Source organism: Lycium barbarum, chromosome 12 (genome assembly GCF_019175385.1).
Source record: "Lycium barbarum isolate Lr01 chromosome 12, ASM1917538v2, whole genome shotgun sequence".
Taxonomy (NCBI): domain Eukaryota; kingdom Viridiplantae; phylum Streptophyta; class Magnoliopsida; order Solanales; family Solanaceae; genus Lycium; species Lycium barbarum.
The window spans coordinates 63679812-63702431 of NC_083348.1; the positions used below are offsets into that span (position 1 = coordinate 63679812).

General features: G+C 36.4%; 3 protein-coding genes across 3 annotated transcripts; 2 read left to right on the forward strand and 1 right to left on the reverse strand.

The window, feature by feature from the left end:
- Positions 1 to 3508: 3508 nt before the first annotated feature.
- Positions 3509 to 4073, forward strand: LOC132623501 (HMG1/2-like protein). The gene has a single exon (XM_060338265.1). It carries the CDS (start codon positions 3509 to 3511, stop codon positions 3950 to 3952), a length of 444 nt encoding a protein of 147 aa, XP_060194248.1. The 3' UTR covers positions 3953 to 4073.
- A 1250-nt stretch (positions 4074 to 5323) lies between these two features.
- On the reverse strand, positions 5324 to 5912 carry LOC132624340 (B3 domain-containing protein REM8-like). Its single transcript, XM_060339133.1, has 3 exons — positions 5900 to 5912; positions 5677 to 5816; positions 5324 to 5584 (listed from the first exon to the last, which is right to left on the reverse strand). Exons 1-3 carry the CDS (start codon positions 5910 to 5912, stop codon positions 5324 to 5326), a joined length of 414 nt encoding a protein of 137 aa, XP_060195116.1.
- A 15075-nt stretch (positions 5913 to 20987) lies between these two features.
- Positions 20988 to 22212, forward strand: LOC132624341 (B3 domain-containing protein REM9-like). Its single transcript, XM_060339134.1, has 3 exons — positions 20988 to 21348; positions 21731 to 21858; positions 21949 to 22212. Exons 1-3 carry the CDS (start codon positions 20988 to 20990, stop codon positions 22210 to 22212), a joined length of 753 nt encoding a protein of 250 aa, XP_060195117.1.
- Positions 22213 to 22620: the final 408 nt, after the last annotated feature.

The window sequence follows — 22620 nt, forward strand, 5'->3', positions numbered from 1 at the left end:
CACAACAAATATGGACCGAAATCTGATATGAGAGAGACTGTTATATATAGTTTGCTATTACAAAGAGTTTTTTGGTCTGAGGAGCCAACCCTTTAAAAGGAGGTCAATGCCCCTTATTTATAGTATTGCCCCATGGTCTTCATACAAAATAAAATAATAAAGAAAATAGCTCTGAGTTGGATTAGGTTGGGTTAGGTTGACCGTACGATCTGACACCCGTACGGTTGGTAGTTGAGCATGGCAGGACGTTATCGACGCGTGACAAACGCGCAACGAATATCCCGGACCAACGGCCACGAATAAACGGACTAACGGCCACGACCAACTCGGCCATGAAGAAGCCGGATCAAATGATGCCCTTCCTTGACTTCGGTCCAAGCGTTCCTCCGATTCAGAACGAAAGTCTTCATGCATGTTCTTGTCCTCTGCTTCCTTCGGTTCCTTGTATCCCCGGTTTAACGCATATCCGATTTTTACCGTATACAATTTTGGCAACATGTTAAATTCTAGCTACATATTTAAAAACATGTTATATAAAAATTACGTACTACTATTAAAACTGTTGCTTTTAAAAGATTCTAAAAATTGTATACATTATTTAGGTTATGGAGTACAACTTTTGAAAAACATATAATCGGTCAAGTCCAATTGCATTTACTGATTTGTTTTAGTTCATTTAATGATTTTATTTTGGCCTAATCATCCCAGAACTTGTACTGTCTCTTCATTTTCTTCACCATCTTCCATGTGATTTTTGACCCTATAACACCTGCTGCTGTACACACTATTTTTCTACAAGTTGTCCATAGCTAATGTGCAAATGGGGGAGAAAAGGCCATAAATAGTTCCTTATCTATGGGAGTAGGTCTAAAATGATCCCTTAACTATACACTTACCGGTTTTAGTCCTTTAACTATCCAAAAACTTATCAAATTTGGTCTCCATCTATTTTTTTATACAAACAACGTACAAACTCATAAACCTTCGTGAGATTAATCGTTAAACCATTTCTTAGATCTATATTTCTCTCTCCCTGCTTCTTTTTCCTCAAGTTCATTCTTTAACCTCAACTTTTTTCCTCAAGTTCTCTCTCGTGTTTCGTAACCAACGGACTGCGTCGATTAAAACCGGCAAAAAACCGACCCAGTCCGTCGGTTTTGTTAAAAAAAAAACATTAAAAAAAACCGTCTGTCTCACGTCGGTTTTTTTTTTTTTTCGAAAATTGAAGACTGAAATGTGGGAACTTGGAATTGAACCCGGGTATGTTCCTTGGCATTAAAGGGCTTTACCACTAGACCACTGATATTTTTTGTTCATATACTTACATTGATTTAATTTATACTGTTTTTTCGCTCTAAAAACGGAGACGGAAAAAAAACCGACGGACTCCATCGGTTTATTTTAGAAAATAATATAAAAATAATTATATTTTTTCGCGCATTTTTGTGCAAAAAATAACCGACGCAGTTCGTCGGTTTTCTTAAAAAAAAAGATTTAAAAATATTATTGAAAAAACAGACGGAATTCGTCAGTCTTTCCGTTGATTTTTTCCATCGGGTTTTTTTCGTCGGTTTTTACCAGTTTTTTAATAGTGTTTGAGAAGAATGGTTGCAGAAATTTTGTGCCTGAGTTTGTCTTTTCGAATTTTACCAGTGCCAGAATGCTTTTTTTTTTTTTTTATCAAGAGGAACTTGAAGAAAAAGAAGCAGGGAGAGAGAAATATAGATCTGAGGAATGGTTTAACGATTAATCTCATGAAGGTTTATGAGTTTGTACGCTGTTTGTATAAAACAATAGACGGAGATCAAATTTGATATGTTTTTGGATAGTTAAAGAACTAAAAGCGGTAAGTGTATAGTTAAGGGACCATTTTAGACGTTTTCTCCAAATGGGGGAAACTTTTGTTCCATTGATCAAAGCACAAATGATAACATTGAACCAAACATAAGATTTTACTATCTAGCAGCTTCTTCCTATCATCTTCCTAGCCTCTTTCTTATTTCTCTAAAAAGCAACCTCTTTGGATTCTCAAAATGGAAATGGATCTTGACAAGCACCCATCGTGCATGCTTCTATTTAAATAAGGTTCTATGGAAAAAATAGTAAGTTTTCCTTTTACTTAATGATCTGTATACGTTCTTGTTTTTTTTTTCCTTTTCTTTTTGGTTGTTGCTTCTTCCAACTGAGTTTTGCTAATCTTATTTTTTTAGCAAATGCCGTCTGATTTTGTGAAAGAACACAAGAAGATATTGGCTAAGACCTGCTTATTGAAAACCAATGTAGCTGGGATGTCATGGGAAGCAAAAATAGAGAAAGAAAAGCCAAATTACTTCATATGTGAAGAAGATTGGCCACAGTTTGTGGTGTATCACAAGCTGGAAATGGGGGACGTTTTGCGCTTCTTTCTTGTCTATAAGTCAACGTTCCATGTCATGCTCTACTCCCAGAAACATAGTAGAAATCTTCGACCTTTTGAGGACCTCAGCAGTAGTGAGGAAGAGGAAGAGGATGAGGTAGAAATAGTGGAAGAGAAAGGAAAAAAGGTAGAGGACATTGAAGCTTCAAGAAAATCGAAGAAAGTAAAAGTCGAGACAATTGATATATCAGATTCTGAGGAAAGAAGTGTTGAACCATCCCCTCGCTCCAAAGATGAGGGAAATCCATGCTATTCACATTTAGGTATATTTAATTTTTGTCAGTTTATACACAATGTGAACAAATGATGCATACAAATCATACAGGCTAATTGGGGTTACGTCCTAATTGCTGTGGAATTTTGCCATTTCTGAACAACTTAAAACATTATTTTAGCCTAGTTAAATATTGTATATCATGGTGACTATATGTATGAGATTGCCTTTGAGTCCCTTCCTGAAGCTAGGAATGGCAACGGGGTAGAGCGGGTTGTTGAGGCAATTTTTTGAAAATCTTGTGCAGGGCGGGTTGCGGGTTAGAGGAATCCAAAGTTTAAGACTTGTTTCTTTGAACGTAGGATGGCTTGTGGTTATCTTAAACGTAAATCTTCCATGTTCTTTGCAAACAAAAAGCTCCATGTTATTGTTTTCCAATACAGTAATCCAGTTGATTTCAATATTTTTTTGTTTTGAAAAATGAGAAAAAAGAAAAGAAAGAGAAACAATTGGGTGAATAGAACAAGCTTCAGGAGCAAAAATATTGGTGAAAAGCTTTAGTCCTCTGTTTTATGTTTGGAAATTAGTTCTCTGCAAGTTAGTCAAGTGACTACTAAACTTGAGTCAAATTTTTAGTAAACTTATTCTGTCTTGTCTAGTTGTTTAATGGAAAAAATTCATATCTTGTTTGGATGTTGCATATTCAGATGGGTCAAGTTATTCAGTGTTTAATACGTTTTTTCCAGTGAAAAATTATAAGACTAATAACATGTTCTATCACTAAAATAAATTCGTCAAATTGGCTAAAAGGATTATTCATATTGATTCACGATAAAAATATCACAATGTGTCATTTTCTCAACCCTGGAGGTGTCATCATGAAAGGAGGTAAACCTGATGCCAAAGCTGATAACATGCTCGGCGTGGAGAAGAAAGCTCCCGAGACTAAAGGAGCGAAGAATGCTGCCAAGCGAAGAAGTACTTCTTATGTTAAGCGATGGAGGTCTATCAAGGATCCTAACAAACCCAAGAGGCCTGCAACTTCTTTCTTCGTGTTCATGGAGGAGTTCAGGAAGCAGTTCAAGGAGAAGTATCCAAACAATAAATCTGTGGCTGCTGAAGGTATAGCTGGTGGAGACAAGTGGAAACAGTTCTCAGATGCTGAGAAAGCTCCTTTTGTGGCAGAGGCAAAGAAAAGGTTGGTGGAATATCATAAGAACAAGGATGCTTATATCAAGCGAGTAGCTGCTGGATCTTCTGAAGAAGGGGAATCTTACAAGTCAATGTCCGAGGTTGATGAGGAAGATGGGGATGATGATTGAAGAGGTTTTTAGTGGATGAGGAAATTGGTGAGGAAGCTAGTGTAATATCTTCTATACATGGCTGCTTCTTTTTACCGTATAATACTTGCAGTTTCTTTGCTTTTATTTTTGGGAGTTAAAGATGAATCTAGAGCAGCAGCTTCTATAACTCAATACTTTATGCACATTTTACTTAAATGCTGCTTAATCCTGATTCAGCTAGATGTTTTGCCCTTCTTGGCTAGTATATAGTTTTCCATCTAATTCGTCTCTTGCTAATGGTCTAGTTTGTTGGGAAGATATCTTGGTTCTTGATATATGCTCCCTATTGAAGTTGGGCTAGCTTTCCGTTCTACCTTTTTCTATGGGGATATTGGGACCCAAAAAAAGTATGTGACCGAGTCATTTAGTATTGTAACGAATTGCTGTGTCCTAATATGGCGAAATGGATATAAGGAATTCAAATGACTGGTTCAACTAGTTATGTATTGATAAACAATTGATTGGATGATTGTCTTGTCTACATAGATGCATGAGAATGTCCTGGTTGCATTTTGGCGTAGCCTTTGTATGCAAGCTTAGTAGCTTCGGTTTCTTTTGATACTGACCAAAGATGCAGAGCATGGGCGGAGCCACACCCATTGAAGGGTGGTCATATCGGAAAAAATTATCGGATGCCTATATTAAATATAGAACTTTGTGGATATATACTAGTAATGAACAACCTTGATATAGAAAACAAGGATAGCCCAGCGGCTAAGGGTGTGCAAATTCTTGCTGAGGACGCGAATTCGAATTCTGGCTGTGTGTTTTCTTCATGCGCTATTTTTTTCCCTCATACATCCCCTGTCCTAAAATATGAACACCCTTGATGAAATTCCTGGCTCCGCCCCTGATGCAGAGACGTAGTATGAAAGTTCAGGTGCCACGGAAACAATGAAAAGTTTGGACTGGGTTCTTTTGCCCCTGCCTCTTGTAAACAAGCAGGAATTTTTTTGATTCATGATATTAATGTTTCTTCTTTTGACATTCTTTAATAATATCTCAGGTAGTCAACTATTTGAACTAAAGCAGATATAGTAGGCTCAATCTTCACATCTATTGCGTCTGGTCATTGCTTTGATCCATCCAACAACTTCTTGATATCAGAATAAAGTTGACAGGCAGTTTTAGAATATTAATCTTGCAACCTTCTAGCAAAATTTACCCTAAAGCGAAGAGGTTCCTTCAGATAAAAGGCTAAATTCTTTCAAGATCAAACACAAAATTCAAATCCAACGCCACTTTAACTAGATATTCAACAAATTGACAAGCAAGATACAGCAGATTATCAATAATATCCGAGACTACACACAAAATGCAATCAAAAGAAACCATAGTACATACGTGTAGCTACTGCAAGGAATGGGGTTTGGAGATCTTTAGGACCTGTAAAACATTTTTGCCACCATTTCCCTGAATAAACTTGAAGCGGCAAGTGTCACCAGTTGCTATCTTGTTACATGTTTGGAATTCAGCCCATCCTCCTTTTATGTGAACCCACCTGCCCTTGCGTGCTATGTTTACTCGCCACTCCTTGCCTTTCCCATTTACCAGTCTCATTCTCTTCATGTACATTATGCCTGTCCATCTCGCGAAGCTTATCGGGATAGTCTAATAAACATATTCATCAAACAGGTTTTCAGGGGAAAGTAAACGCATAAAATCTACCAAAGAATTTAAAAGAAAGAATTGTTCGACTTTACCATAAAAATTGAGTGTGATTTTTTTATAACTATTTCATAGTATGGATCTTTGTTGTTTAAGTTCACCACACTGAATCTGATCTTCTTTGAACCATTTTCTTCACTTCCACTCTCAACTTCCTCCTCTTCAGCAACAGTACCTGTCTTTCACTCCCAAGTTTAGTATAGATCAATCAATCAATCTTCTGTCTCAATACCTAAGGAATTGAATCGGTTTTTGAACTCTTTATATCCATTTCTCTGTATTATATATTAGGACACAATTCGTTACAATACTAAAGTGATTTAAGGTCTTCCGGAAATAGCCTCCCTATCTTCCGAGATAGGGGCAAGGTCTGCGTACACTTTACCCTCCCCAGACCCCACATTGTGGGATTTCACTGGGTATGTTGTTGTTGTCGTCATTGTACTAAAGGGATTTAACGTAGCTAGATTGTCAGTATAAACAGATCAATGCATTTTAACTGTTGTAGTATATAGAAGTTAAACCTGTACTAAATAACTCAACTGTAAAGACAAATTAAGGATCTCGCACTTGCTAGTTGTACCCATGTTGATATGCAAGTCTCTAACTTTAGACTAAAATACTTTCAAAATAGTACAAGAAATAGTAATTAGTAGCAACTAAGTACCGTTATGGCCTGTATGAATCATTTGTTTCAGTTGTGGTTTGTCTATAATTATAAGTCTGTATCATTCTCAAGCGTCAATAGATGAGCTAAGTGTTGGGTCTCACATAGTCATGATGTAAGCGCTTACTTCATCTTAGTCGTGATGTAAGCGCTTACCACATCTTAGTCGTGATGTAAGCGCTTACCTCATGATAGTCGTGATGTAAGCGCTTACCTCATCATAGGAAATTCATTCCTATAAATAGGCAGCTTATGGTTCATTTGTAAAATATCAAGATCATTTGCTAAACACATCCCAAAGAGAAAAAAAAAATCTAAGAGAAATACTCTTAGTGAAAGGCCTAAGTAAGAGAAGGTCTTTGAGAGAATTTTCTGTGATAAAATTCTTGAGTAGAATTGGAATTGGGGTTGTGAGGTTGAGTGTTGTAAACACTTGTAATATTTCTTCTTTAATAAGATCTACAGCAGCAACGTGGACGTAGCTCTCACATTGAGGGTGAACCACTATAAATCTGTGTGTGCTATTTATTCTTCGCTTACATCACGGCGTAAGTAGGTTCTGTCTAAGGAGGTTGGTATTTAAGTGGTCCAGCTGTGACCCTCCAATCTTTCCTGGGAACCTGCTTACAAAGGTCGGATTTGGGATTCAAATCCTAACAACTGGTATCAGAGCAACATGTTGTGTTGTGATTTAGAAACTGTTATATCCCATATTTTCATACATTGGGACGTTTTAAACTAAACGTGACAAGTTAAAGACAAGACTATTTTAAGATACGAAGTAGAGATTTTAACTTCCGGTCTCGTTTCAAGTCACAATTTAACTACAAATTTCGTTTGGCATTTATATATTAATGGAAAAAAATGGGATTAAACTAACCATAAGTGGGATTGGGAACAAAAATCTGCCCATATTTTATTTTCCATGTGTAGCCGTGCATAATAGTGCCATGGTCAAAGGTTCTTGACCCAAGTTAGTGGGATACACATGTCCAAAGCATGGGGGAAACATATACACAAAAAAAATATGTGTTACTCCACCTTAACAACTCATTTCAACACTTACAAGTTGAAGATACATAGTGAGAGAAAGAGAAGCTCTCGGCTAGAGCTAGCCGAGAGTGGTGAGTGAGATTCAATCCAAAAAAAAATCAATTTTCTTCCATCAAATCAACTCCTCATTTAGTGTACAAGAATATGTAGTAGTTGTTGAAACGAAACAAAGAAGTGTAGCACCTCAATAGTGTTGAAGATTCGGCCAAAGTGAAGAACAAGATTGTAAGGTAAGAATGCTTATTGTTCTTGTGTTTCATGACGATTTGAATGTGTAGTTCATGAAGGTTGTTGTTGGATTGTTGTTGTAGTTGAAGTAGAGAGTTAGCCGTGAGTATTGGTGAAGTCATGGTTGATTTCATTTTGCTTGTATTGTTGATGAATTGAATATGTATCAACATAGGTAAATGAACAAAGATTGTAGAAGTTTGTTTGTGATGTGGCATGTTGGATATTGGACTGTTTTTCTAAAAATTAAAATGAGTCGTGTGTCGAAGACTCTAATGAAATCATGTTTAATCTTCTTGTACATATATTGGAAGTGGATTGAATGTGTTGTAGTTTGGATAAAAGGATGAAAATCATGAAGTTGTTGGAATAGTGTTGAAGCCGTGTAAAGGGACTGTTTTAGGGGAGATTATGGACTGTTTTGTGTCACATTTTGATTGTTGTTGTTATGGACATTGTGGTGTATTGTATGCATGTTGAATATGTGAATTAAGGTGTTAAAGAAATGAATTATGTTGAAGTATACGAGCAGTCCAAAACAGTGGACTGTTTTAGTGCTAGAGGTGAATTTGTATGTGTTGAGTGTTGATTCTTGTTATGAACGTTTAGTGGAAGTGAAGCATAATGATTCAAGTTGAAATTGAGATGAATTGTAGGCTGTTGTAAGAATGGAAATGATGCTAAAACAGTTCCAAGAATCATGAAAGTAATGTCATTAAACATGTTGTTGTCGTTGTAAGGTTTTAGTGTCGACAATGTAGCTATTTGCGTACGAATTTGGTGATATATTTATTGTGTGACTGCTGGTCGTATTTTACTAAAATTATATGAAATGAAGACATGAAATAATGTGTAAGAATCATATGTGGTTTGCTTGGTATGTTCGTAAACGTTCGCAAGAATTCCGGGCATCTTTATGTTGTTGGTTAGGGACTGTTTTGGGCGTGTTGTTGGTTAGGGACTGTTTTGGACGTGTTGTGGTTAGGAACTGTTTTGGACATGTGTCTTCTTTAAATTGGAAAGACAAATGATAGTTAAGAATATATATTGTATTTACGTTGTTTGGGTTGTTGTAAAGTTGTTACACGAAAACGTTAAGGCTACAGATTATTAGGAGTAACTTGAGAATGTAGTAGCCGTATGTGAATCGTTATGGAATGTTGTGAATGTGGGCTATTTGGAATGTTATGTGGGCTGTCCGGATTGGTATTGAGCATATGATTATTGACGTTGGATCGGTTGTATGTAGTTGGTTTGAATGCGAACGAAACGTGGTCTAAATGTTTGAAAGGGATTGTTAACGTTAAAGTACGTATTGAATTCCCTCGTAGACTAATTGTAGCTCTTGATATCTTGATATAGGATAAGTGTTTTTGGGCAGCAAGTACAAGTTATAATACGACTAAACGCTAAAGGTATGTAAAGCTTATTCTTTCTTTTCTTGGCATGTCCTAGACGTAAGTATGAAATGATATGAACCTTGGGGTAGATTCTACTCTCTAGTTCCATGCATGACTTATGATTCTATATTTCCTTAATGCTATTGTCACAAGCCTACTATATGATTGACTAATGAATGATGTATAGAAGTTCCTACTCTTAAAGAATTGCACAAATAGAAGCATACTTGACTTTCAAAAAAAAAAAAACTACATCATGGAAATTGATACATGTACATGAAAGCTGAAACGTTCCTTGCTATGGCTTGTAATGAGAGTTGAAAAGAATTGAATATGATTATTATCCTAATATTTTAGAGCTGGTCAGTTACTTATCTATTGAGTCTCAAAAGATGATTTGCATATATGTGGTTGCTTATTATTCTGCTCGTGCTTACCGCTATATCCTTCACTGAGTCCCGGGCCAGGACACGTTTGCGTGCGCATGTTTACTATATTAATCACCGAGTCCCTCACTAGAGGGCCGGGACACGTTATATATATATATATATATATGATGATATGATGATATGATGATATGGAGATGGTGGCCAGGAGGGCATATATTCCTTATTACCGAGTCCCTCAGGAAAGGGCCGGGACACGTCTATGTTTATGTTTATGATGCTATGATTTTAATTACCGAGTCCCTTATTAAAGGGCCGGGACACGTATATGTTTATGTTTATGATGATATGATTTTAATTACCGAGTCCCTCATTAAAGGGCCGGGACACGTTATATATGTTATATACAGAATGATTTTGCAGCTTTGATTACAAAATTCTATATTGATATTGATATGAGAATGATACAGATGAAATATGTTCAAAGGCAAGTTTTATAAAATTCTGTTTGTTGCATTGGGTCCTACACACCTTGTCTCAGTATGAGTCTATCACTATGTTTCATGCTTTACTTGTTCAGTACATATTCCGTACTGACCCCCTTTCTTCGGGGGGCTGCGTTCATGCCCGCAGGTACAGACGCTCATTTCAGAGATCCGCCAGCTTATGATACTTATTCAGCTATTTTTGACTGCTCCTTTGTTCCGGAGCCTAGCTTGTGGTATAACTCCCTTATGTTGAATTCATATGTGTTTATTTGGGTACGGCGGGGACCTGTCCCGCCATATGATACGGTCATTACTCTTAGAGGTTTGTGGACATCTGTGTGGGTCTGTATATAGTTGTTGTTGCGTTGTATGAACATGACTTATGTTTGGGGCGTACCCATTCGTGATGGCAGCCTTGTCGGCGTGCATTTTGTATATGTTTTGGGGCCGTTGTGCCATTTGTTAGCCTTGTCGGCTTTTGATACATTTGTTAGCCTTGTCGGCTTTTGTTATATATATGGATATGGTTGTGCTAAATGTGTCTGATACAGTTTGATGAAGTTTGAGACGGCATATAGTATTTATGGCCGTATATGCTATTTGGATAAATGTGTTACGATTTGATATGTTTGTCTGTCTGGGTGCCCAAGTAGGGCACCAGTCGCGGCCCACGGGGCTGGGTCGTGACAGAAACGATGGGAGGCGAAGATGGTACGACGCACGGCATCGGTAAATTCGATGGTACAAATTTTGCGTTCTGGAGAATGCAAATTGAAGATTATTTATATGGCAGAAAACTTCATGAACCTCTGAGTCCGAAACCAGAGGAGATGAAGCAAGCAGATTGGGATCTCCTCGACAGACAAGTTCTGGGAGTCATTCGGCTGACGCTGTCAAAGAACGTTGCTCACAATGTGGCAAAGGAGAAGACCACCGCAGATATGATGAAGGTATTGTCTGACATGTATGAGAAACCTTCGGCAAATAATAAGGTATTTCTCATGAAGAAACTATTTCATCTAAAGATGATGGAAAATGCTCATGTTGCTGCACACGTAAATGAATTCAATACCATTGTAAATCAATTGTCATCGGTAAAAATTGACTTCGATGATGAAGTGCAAGCTCTAATTTTGTTGGCATCCCTACCAAATAGTTGGGAGCCAATGAGAGCAGTGGTTAGTAATTCTATCGGTAGTGGCAAACTAAAGTTCAACGATGTTAGGGATCGTATCCTTGCTGAGGAAGTGCGCAGGACAGATTCTGGAGAGGCATCGACGAGTTCTGCTTTTAATGTTGAAAACAGAAGCAGAAATTATGACAGAAACTACAACCGAAATAGGGGCAGCTCAAAGTCAAGAAATGGCAGGGGTCAATCCAGACCAGGACGAATATTTGAGTGTTGGAACTGTGGAAAACCAGGTCAGTTCAAGAAGAACTGCAGGGCGCCGAAGAAGGAAGACAACAAGGGGGCTGGAATCAACGCTGCTACGGAAGACATTGGCGATGCGTTGTTGCTATCGGTTGACAGCCCGATAGACTCTTGGGTGCTTGACTCAGGAGCGTCCTTTCATACCACCCCACATCATGATATAATGACAAACTACGTGGCTGGTAATATCGGCAAAGTTTATTTAGCGGATGGAGAGCCGCTAGACGTTGTTGGCACGGGAGACATTAATTTGAAGATGTCAAATGGATCCTCGTGGAAGATTACAAAAGTTAGACATGTTCCAAAGCTGATGCGAAACCTGATCTCAGTAGGCCAGCTTGATGATGAGGGATATGATCTCAATTTTGGTAATGGGTCTTGGAAGGTGGCGAAAGGTGCTATGGTAGTTGGCCAAGGAAAGAAGATTGGCACTCTCTACATGACGACTAGCTGTCGTGATACTGTTGCTGTGGTTGACAACACAAAGAAGACAGATTTGTGGCATTGTCGGCTGGGACATATCAGCCAGAAGGGGATAAAGCTGTTGGTGACAAATGGCTTAATTCCGGAGCTGAAGACGGTGGACCTTCATACGTGTGAGAGCTGCATTCTCGGAAAACAAAAGCGAGTAAGCTTCTCAAATGCAGGCAGGGAGTTGAAGGTCGAGAAGCTGGAATTGGTGCACACAGACGTGTGGGGACCTACCACTGTCTCCTCTCTTGGAGGATCACACTACTACGTGACCTTCATTGATGATTCAACTAGGAAGGTGTGGGTTTACTTTGTGAAAAATAAATCCGATGTGTTTAGTGTATTCAAAAGATGGAAAGCCATGGTTGAGAATGAAACAAACCTCAAGTTGAAGTGTTTGAGGTCCGACAACGGCGGAGAATACACTGATGGTGATTTCAAACGGTACTGTGCCGATAATGGGATCAAGATGATGAAGACTATTCCTGGAACGCCGCAACAAAATGGAATAGCCGAAAGAATGAACCGAACGTTGAACGAGCGTGCTCGAAGTATGAGAATACACTCTGGACTGCCCAAGACATTCTGGGCAGATGCAGTCAATACTGCGGCCTTCTTAATTAACCGAGGACCGTCAGTTCCCTTGGATTTCAGAATTCCAGAAGAAGCCTGGAGTGGCAAGAAGGTAAATCTTTCATTTCTGAAAGTGTTCGGCTGCTTATCATATGTTCATAATGATGATACGGCTAGAAGCAAGCTTGATCCAAAATCAAAGAAGTGTTACTTTATTGGCTATGGTGACACCGAGCTTGGTTACCGATTTTGGGATGAACAAAATCGGAAGATCATCCGAAGCAGGAATGTTGTCTTCAACGAAGAGGTACTGTAAAAAGACAAGTTGCAAAAAAATTCAGAATGTCAGGACAAGGAATCGGAAATAGTCGATTTGAGAGACTTCCCGACACCTGAGCCGCAGCCAGGTACAGCCGAGGCAGAGGAACAAACAATCCGAGAAGGTGCTGATGAAAGTGTTGATTCTGAAACAAATCAACAGACGCCAATCACAGAACTGCGTAGATCATCCAGAATCAGGAAGCCGATTCACAGGTACTCTCCATCCCTCAACTACATTCTACTCACTGATAGAGGGGAGCCGGAATGTTATGAAGAAGCAATGCAAGTCGATGAATCGACCAAGTGGGAGCAGGCAATGAAAGATGAGATGGATTCACTATCGGCAAATCATACATGGGAGTTAGCCGAGTTGCCAAAGGATAAGAAGGCATTGCAAAACAAATGGGTTTATCGGATAAAGGAAGAACCCAATGGAAGCAAGCGTTATAAAGCAAGGCTGGTTGCAAAGGGATTTCAACAGAAAGAAGGCATCGACTATACGGAGATCTTCTCTCCCGTAGTCAAAATGGTGACTATCAGAACTGTTCTTGGACTGGTAGCAAAGGAAAATCTACATCTGCAACAGATGGACGTGAAAACTGCATTTCTTCACGGTGATCTAGACGAGGAAATCTACATGCGACAACCGGAGGGATTCAAAGTCAAAGGAAAGGAGAATCTGGTGTGCAAACTTCAAAAGAGTCTGTACGGACTAAAACAGGCTCCAAGACAGTGGTATTTAAAGTTTGACAACTTTATGAAGAAAGCAGATTTTTCAAGGTGCGAGGCAGATCACTGTTGTTACTTCAAGAAATTTGAAGACTCGTACATGATACTGCTACTCTATGTCGATGACATGCTAATCGTAGGAGCAAACTTACAGGAGATTGATCGGTTGAAAAAAGAGTTATTGGAAGAGTTTGCAATGAAGGATTTGGGAGCTGCAAAGCAAATCCTTGGGATGAGAATCAACCGAAGCAAGGAGGGCATCAAACTCTCACAAGAAGAATATGTGAGGAAAGTTATCAAAAGGTTTAACATGCATGATGCCAAGCCAGTCAGCACTCCCTTGGCTGGACACTTTCGGTTGTCAAAGGATCAGTCGCCGACAACCGAGGATGAGAAGAAGCAGATGGACAAGATACCTTATGCATCTGCAATCGGTAGTCTTATGTATGCAATGATATGTACAAGGCCAGACATTGCACATGCAGTGGAAGTTGTCAGCCGATTTATGAGCAATCCGGGAAAGCAACACTGGGAGGCTGTGAAGTGGATATTCAGATATCTGAAAGGCAGCTCGAGTTCAGCTCTGTATTTTCGAAAATCAAAAACAGGATTGCAAGGGTATGTTGATGCTGACAACGGTGGTGATATTGATAGCAGAAAGAGCACATCCGGGTATGTTTACACATTCGGAGGTACTGCAATCTCTTGGGTTTCCAAGTTGCAAAAGATAGTAGCTCTCTCTAGTTGTGAGGCTGAGTACGTTGCTGTGACGGAGGCCACAAAGGAAATGATATGGCTACAATCTTTTCTGCGGGAATTGGATCAGGACCACGAGGGAAGTGTGCTATATTATGATAGCCAAAGTGCCATTCATTTGGCAAAGAACTCGGTCTACCATGCTCGAACGAAGCACATACAACTCTGGTACCATTTCATTAGATCAGCTTTGGAAGATGGAGCGCTAGTGCTTGAGAAGATCGCAGGGAGTCAGAATCCAGCAGACATGCTGACAAAGGCAGTGACGATAGACAAACTGAAGCTATGCTCAGCTTCAGTTGGCCTGCACGAAGTATGAAACTAGGAAAGAGCTGCTGCATCGATCAAAGTGTGAAGACAAATTAAAATTAGTCTTCAAGTGGGAGATTTGTTGGGTCTCACATAGTCGTGATGTAAGCGCTTACCTCATCTTAGTCGTGATGTAAGCGCTTACCTCATCTTAGTCGTGATGTAAGCGCTTACTTCATGATAGTCGTGATGTAAGCGCTTACCTCATCATAGGAAATTCATTCCTATAAATAGGCAGCTTATGGTTCATTTGTAAAACATCAAGATCATTTGCTAAACACATCCCAAAGAGAAAAAAAAAATCTAAGAGAAATACTCTTAGTGAAAGGCCTAAGTAAGAGAAGGTCTTTGAGAGAATTTTCTGTGATAAAATTCTTGAGTAGAATTGGGATTGGGGTTGTGAGGTTGAGTGTTGTAAACACTTGTAATATTTCTTCTTTAATAAGATCTGCAGCAGCAACGTGGACGTAGCTCTCACATTGAGGGTGAACCACTATAAATCTGTGTGTGCTATTTATTCTTCGCTTACATCACGGCATAAGTAGGTTCTGTCTAAGGAGGTTGGTATTTAAGTGGTCCAGCTGTGACCCTCCAATCTTTCCTGGGAACCTGCTTACAAAGGTCGGATTTGGGATTCAAATCCTAACACTAAGCACAACTAAATAACCCAAATGCATAAAAAGATCGATCTACATTACCTGACGATTCTGTTGTTTCTGTTTTAACTCTCTTAGATTTTCTTGAATGTCACATATGTCCAACGTCCTGTTTTTCTTCCGAGGAACTGCTGAGTTCCTCAAAAATTTGCCTCCCACTAAAGTTTTTATAACTTTTCTGGTTATAAACCAGGACTTGGAACGTCGATTTATCAATGAGAAAAAACAGCAAAATGTCACCCAGCTCCAGTTGGTGACGCATCACAAATTGTGGCCACTCTCCTTCACATATGAAGTAATTTGAATTTTTTCTCACCATATTTGCTTCCTACGACATTCCAACTATATTCGATTTCAGTAAGCAAGTCTTGGACAACATGTTCTTGTGTTCTTTGATGAAAGCAGGCGGCATTAGGTAACAAATTAAATCCTTAAGTATATATAGACCACAATAAACAAAAAGAAAAAGTAAAGAATAAAGATAATCTAAAAAGAACTTACTATTTTATCCATGAAACCTTGTCTAAAAAAAAACTTGCAAAATGATGGATGCTTGTTGGGATCAACTAGCATTTTGAGAATGGAGAAAGAAGAGGCTACAAAATGAATGCTGTTGAAGATGTTATAGAAGAAGCTGCTGCTGGTGACTAATTAATGGAACAGAAGCTTTGAGCTGTGCACTTGCAGTGGTTAAAAAGGGGATATCATGTAAATAACTAAATTTTGTGTAGTGCATGAGAAACTCGTTCATATTTGTCATATAACTATATCTCTCTCTTATGACTTTGTTTGATTTACATACTAGTTATAGCGGATTATTACATAGAAATAAGTCAGGAAATTATTGATAACGGAGGAATTATTATATGAGGATTTAATGAAAAAATGTTATAAATAGATTCCTCACCTTAAAATGATGTTTTTAGTCTTAATAGTTTATTACCGTATTATTGATATATGTCTTCTTATTTTATATTCTAGCTAATATAACTTAATGCGAACATTATTTAATATAATATCAACAATGAAATGCTTCAATGGTTATGCAGTAGGCCGCCAAGCAAACATTACAAGATCTTATGTGGAATCTATGCTATGATTAAGTATGTCAACACAGTCAGCCAAACGATCCTTTATCCTTTCCTTCTTAAAACAAGCTGAACAAAAAATTCTTCAAAAAAATATTACTCCCTTCGTCCCATAATAAGTGTCACCTTCGCAAAAAAACGCGCATAATTAAAAATCCAATAATGCAATGTGAAGTTTACTAAATTACCTCTATATAATAAAAATAAATTATTTTTTCCTCTTGATTAGAGCATGTACAAGTAGTAATTCTTTTGACATTGGGAATCCAACAATACCAAGTTACTACGTGGCTTGTCCAATCATCATTTAGATGTTACTTTAACTTGTCATCTTTGTCCAAGGGTAGAGTTGGAAAAAACTAGCTAATTTATATCTTGATTTCCTAAAAAGACACTTATTATGAGATAAATTTTTTTTGGCTAAGGTTACATTTATTATGGGATGGAGGGAGTAATAACTTGAATTGGTGCTAAAAATGAGTCTACTTAGAGCCTGTTTGGATTGTCTTATAAGTTGCTTATAAGCTGTTTTCAGCTTTTTTTGAGTGTTTGGCTGACCAGCTTAAAGTTATTTTGTGCTTAAAATAAGCTCAAAAAAATAATTGGCCCCATTTGACTTAGCTTATCTAAAGCAGCTTATAAGCCAAAAAAAAAAAAAAGTTAGACTACTCCAACTTATTTTTTTTAGTTTATATTCTGCAAACAGCTTATAGGCATAAGCCCATCCAACAAGCTCTTAATCTTTGTTAATGCCAAGAAAAGTTAAAAGAGTAAATCTCCACATTCAGAAGTCCAGATTAGATCAAATTAGTTACACGCAACAGTATATATCCTTTCTCTTGGGTACAGTAATGTCATTGGAGTCTGTCGTATAATCTTTCCTTCTAAATAATTAAGGTAGGAGTAGCTAGATAATAGTAGTAATGACAATTTAAGAGAATGGGGAAAAGATCCTCCAGTGGTTGGAATACCGTAAAGTGAATAGTCTGCTAAAAGTTCCCCAAGCCCAATTAGCTAACACCAGTCAGTGAGCACTTGAATATATTGTGTTAGCGTTGACATTATTTGAGTGAAGTTGAAATTTAAGAAAAAGAACATTTGAGATGAAGCTTGAAAGAGGTATTTCAAAGTTGATTTGTGTTTGGATGTGTATTTGTCTTTAAAAAAGCTTAAAATTTTCAATGGTGAAAAAAAAAGCATTACTCCATTCAACTTGAATTACTCTTTAAACAAGCATTTCAATATTTAAGCAGTATTTCAATTCTGAAATTCGAAGTTTGTAAATAGTAATTTGATCGTCATTATTAACAAATATTGAACTTTAATTGTAAATCATGAATTGAAATATGTTTGGCCATAACTAATACTTTTATCCGTAGTGCATACTCTCTTCGTTTCAATTTATGTGGAAGGAAAATTGACTTCACAAGAAATTTAAGAAAAACATAAAGATATTTGAAAATTTTACTCTTAAACATATAATGATATTTGTGTTATAAAATCATACCAATAAGGGTATATATAGTGGGAAATTTAAAGTTAAATTATTTTCTATAGAAAAGAATCATAGTTAAATTATTTTCTATAGAAAAGAATCATAATACTCTTTCCATCCCTTTTTATGTGAAGACATTACTGTTTCGGTAGTCAAATAATTTTTTCTTTGACTATAATTTTTTCAACTTTTTAAAATTATTTTTTATTATTAACTATGTTGACATGTAGTACTATTGGCATAGTTTTAAAATATATAAATTTTATTTTAAAATATTTGAAGAATTTATACCTAAATTTATAATCATATTTAAGTGTTTTGACTCTACTCTAAATTCCTTCACATAAATAAACTGGGACAGCAACTTAACATAAAATTACGAAGGAATTATATGCGTAAAACATGGATGGTGCAATCCCATGGTAGCTTGTTCAATAGGATATACAGTCAGACCTCTCTATAATGACATCCGCATATAGTAACACCTCTCTATAACAACTAAGATTTTTTGGAACCGATTTTTTATGTTATATTTTACTTCTCTATAACAGCATTCTACCTATAACAGCAACAATCAACTTTATAACAGTAAGCATTTTGTAAAATCACCCCCCATATAACAATTGTCTGCTTTTTTTGGTAATATAATTATTAATAATCTTTATAAAAACAGAATATCTATGATGACCAATAATAAATAGTATAGATTTTGACCAAATATTTAATTTGATACCTCAATATACTATATTTATGACAAAATATTATATATAATACATCTGTGGAGTTTGATGCAACACTTTCTATCATTGAAGCTTTCACTGATGAAGAGATTATTGTCCATGTCATTGGAGTGGGAGCAAGCTCAAGAATATGGAAACCTAAGTCGACAATGAAAGTGCTGACGAAGAACCTCAACCTATTATTACTTGACTGGATTATAAGATTCAACGGTTCAACTCTTAGTTTCCCTTCCAGGGAATGCAATTGGATACTCGTTTGTTGAAAATTTAGACGCAAATCCTTGTAAATTCATCACCACTAGAGATTGGATTCTACGAAACAAACTACAATAAAATTTCTCCCATCAATCTTGAAAGAATTTAATTTTTAAGTATTGTAGATTTAAAATGTGTGCCTTGGGGCTTAAAACTATATACATTCAGTTATGAATTTATTGAAATTGTATTAACTTTCTTTAATGTTTAGTTAGTGAAGCATTCATATCGTTGAGATTTAAAATATAAATAATTTGTTTTTTTTACAACATTAAAAAATAAAAAATAGATTTTATACATATATTTTGCCTATAAGGCTATAACAACCAACTATTATTTAAATGGCAAATGTTGTTATAAGTGTATAACAACAATTCTCTATAATAATAAAAAACATTCGAACCCAACAATGCTGTTATAGAGAGGTTTGACTGTATCACGATTGGATTTAGCATAATGCCAAGCAAGAATCAACCGATCACTTTGGATATGCTTTTTAGGTGGTGATGATGAATTTTGATATACGCAGCTCAACTCAATGATGTTCATTCAGGTTTAGCTCCCACGCAAATTGAACTAGTCAATTAATAACCTAGACTGCCAACCAGAGAAATAGTGGAAATTGTGAAAACTAGCTAGGCAGCTCATGCAATGAGTGACATGACTACTACCCAATGGAATGACAACAGTGTTTGAAAGGTTCCATAATTTCAATTTCAGTAGAAAATTTGAGAAAAAACACAGGAAATAGACCATAATGTATCACCTCCCCTCTACTTCTTATTTTCTCCATTTCTTCAAATTTCTATTTAGATGCTGAGAGTACTTAAAAGGATTTGGCTCCTCTTCATTTTTCATTATCTCTATTTTTTTCAAGTTCTTACTTGAATGAGAGACGTATGTTCAATTTTAAAATTAATAGTTTGGATTTAGTGAATAAAGCTAGCCTTAACCATGATTAGGATAGTAAATAATTCATATATTTGCTCCCAAAATATATTGCAATTCCATAATTCTAGGTACTATACTTTTTCTTTTATTATGTTATCATTTCCTTTGTTCAAATATTCCAAAATCTGATTGCTACATTATCTATAATGCATGCACTATTGGGGAAAAAATTAAATAAAAATTTGTTGGAAAAATATTAGAGATGATCACATTAAGAAGAACAAATAAGAGACAATAAAATATAGTAATAAAAATAAAGATAAGACGAAGTTGAAATTGCAAAACCTGTCGGTTCAAGGTATGCTATGGAGAGCGCTGTCTTCAGAGTAGATGTTCGTCGCTAGGTGCAAATAGCAAAGTGACGTTCTACTCCTAATACAACGAACCACTCATGAATCTTCTAATGTGCACTCAAATACAAGTTCCGGAGAACCCTTTTAATCTCTCAACTGCTTTTGTAGGAATTCTAAATAAGAAGAAAAACAGACTCTTAAAGAGAATGGAATTATAAAAACCCTAAAGATAGAGATCTGCAGTTTATTAATTTTCTGTAATGGGATAGGTATTTATACAAAGTGAAACATACTTTTTTATGAATGGATGTACCCCTTAAGATTGGATGACACTTTTTCACAAATGAATAGGTGTATCTTTAAAGAGTAGGTAACACTTTTTCACAATATATTGTGTCTTTTCAACGGTATGTTTAAATTTTGAATCACTTCTAAAATAAATTCCAAAAATTTCTAGCAATTTTTTTTTTTAGTGGGAGTATCCTAACTTATTTACTTCTCTTTAACCATTGGAGTTCCTTTCAACTGAGCATCCAAATTAGGCTAAAACACTATATCATCCAAAAATATATTTAAAAAACGTTATATCATATTGGAGTATAAGATTGGACTAGTAGCATTTTCTATACTACTGGTATATATCAGCTAAACTATATACATAAAACGTTACTATAACCTAAACAAGTTGTCCATTTGTTAACTACTTTGGCATGATCGAGTGCTATTGGTCAAAGCACATGCAATGACAGTGAGCCATATCATTATTCATTAGTATATATAGGATTATTGCACTATTAGTAGCAATTTCTTCTCCTACCATTTCCCATGATATTCAAGCAGTAGCAGTTTCTTAGCGTAATCTCAATATCCTCAAAATGCTAGTGGATCCCGACAAGCATCCATCTTTTTGCAAACTATTATTTAAACAAGGTTTCATGGATAAAATAGTAAGTATATAATTCCTTTTACATTTCTTTTTCTATGTTGACTCTACTAATTATATTCTTCCTCTAACTCAATTTTCCTAAACTTGATAATTTTTTGTTAATTAGCTAATGCCGCCTGTTTTCATCAAAGAAAACAAGAAGATGTTGGCCAAGACTTGCTTACTGAAAACAAATGTAGTTGGGATGTCATGGGAAGCAAAAATAGTGAGAAAAAAGTCCAATTACTTCATTTGTGAAGGAGACTGGCCACAATTTGTGGTGCATCACAAATTGGAGCTAGGGGATATTTTGCTCTTCTTTCTCTTTGATAAATCAACGTTCCAAGTCCTGCCTTACACCCAGAAAAGTTATAAAAACTCTCGTGGGAGGCAACTATTTCAGGAGCTCAGCAGTTCCTCGGAAGAGGAACATGACGTTGATATCGGTAGAAAATCGAAGAAAATTAAAATGGAGACAAAAGAATCATCAGGTAATTATGTCGATTTCCTTAGGAATTTGGGTACGTATTTAACTGTTTTTAGCTTAATTATCTATAGATGCATATAGGTTATACAGTGTTTTTTTAAGTGCTACTATTGTGACAAATTTTGAAGTTTCGACCTTTTAGTCTAGTGTTGGAGACTTGCATATCAATGTGAGTACGTATATAACGTATAAGCCTTTAAAAAATGAGTAGTTATACATTAACAATTTAGGTTACTTTATTCTATGTACGAATTACTTAAAAAAGATAATTTGGGGAAATCCACATCCATAATAAGTGGCATAAATCAGTAATCTGGAAAATAAGAAAAGTTGCATGTTCTAAGTATAGTAGTATAAAAGTTCTTTACATTTTATACGTGTTGCAGAGGAGGAGGAAGTTGAGGGTACAAGTGAAGAAAACAGTCCAAAGAAGAACAGATTCAGTGTGGTGAACTTGAAAAATAAAGACCCATACTATGAAATGGTTGTAAGAAAGACACATTCAAAATTTATGGTAAGATTAAACAATTTATGTTCTATTTCTTTCATTACGTGTTACTTTGACAGAAAAACTAACGTGCTTGTTTTATGAATATATGTTTAGACCATCCCAATGATCTTCGCTAAATGGTCCGGCATAATTAACATGAAGAAAATGAGACTGGTAAATGAAAAAGGCAACGAGTGGAAAGTGGACATAGTGCATGTTGGCCCAAGGGTTATGATAAAAGGAGGATGGGCTAAATTCCGAACTCTTAACAAAATAGCCAATGGTCAGACTTGTCGCTTCAAGTTGATTCAGGGAAATTGTTGTGGGAATAATGTTTTACAGATTCAAAAGATCTCCAAACCACAGTCCTTGCAATAGACTACAATACGTATATGTACAATGGTTTCTTTTGGTTGCATTTTGGTACTCTTTTTGTAATGAAGGTGGAAACTGGACTTGATAGTTTGTCCTGTATGTTTAATTGAACTTGATTTATCCAAAACACTTTGAAAATCATGCGAATTTGCTCAATTTAAGATGGCCTGTAGTAACCACTTTAAGTAAGGTAGAGTGAAGCATATGATATGTCGGGAAACTCCCGCTACTGAAAAAAACAAAATATCCTAAACAGTAAAAGCATGATGCTAGAACATGATAGTATGATCTGCCCTTGCTATAAATATAGTAGTCTTCTCAAACCTTTCACTACTTGCTCTGGAAATGAATGAAGGTTCGACACACTTTCAATTATAACGAGCTCCTTTTTTCTTTTCCTTTTTTCCCCTT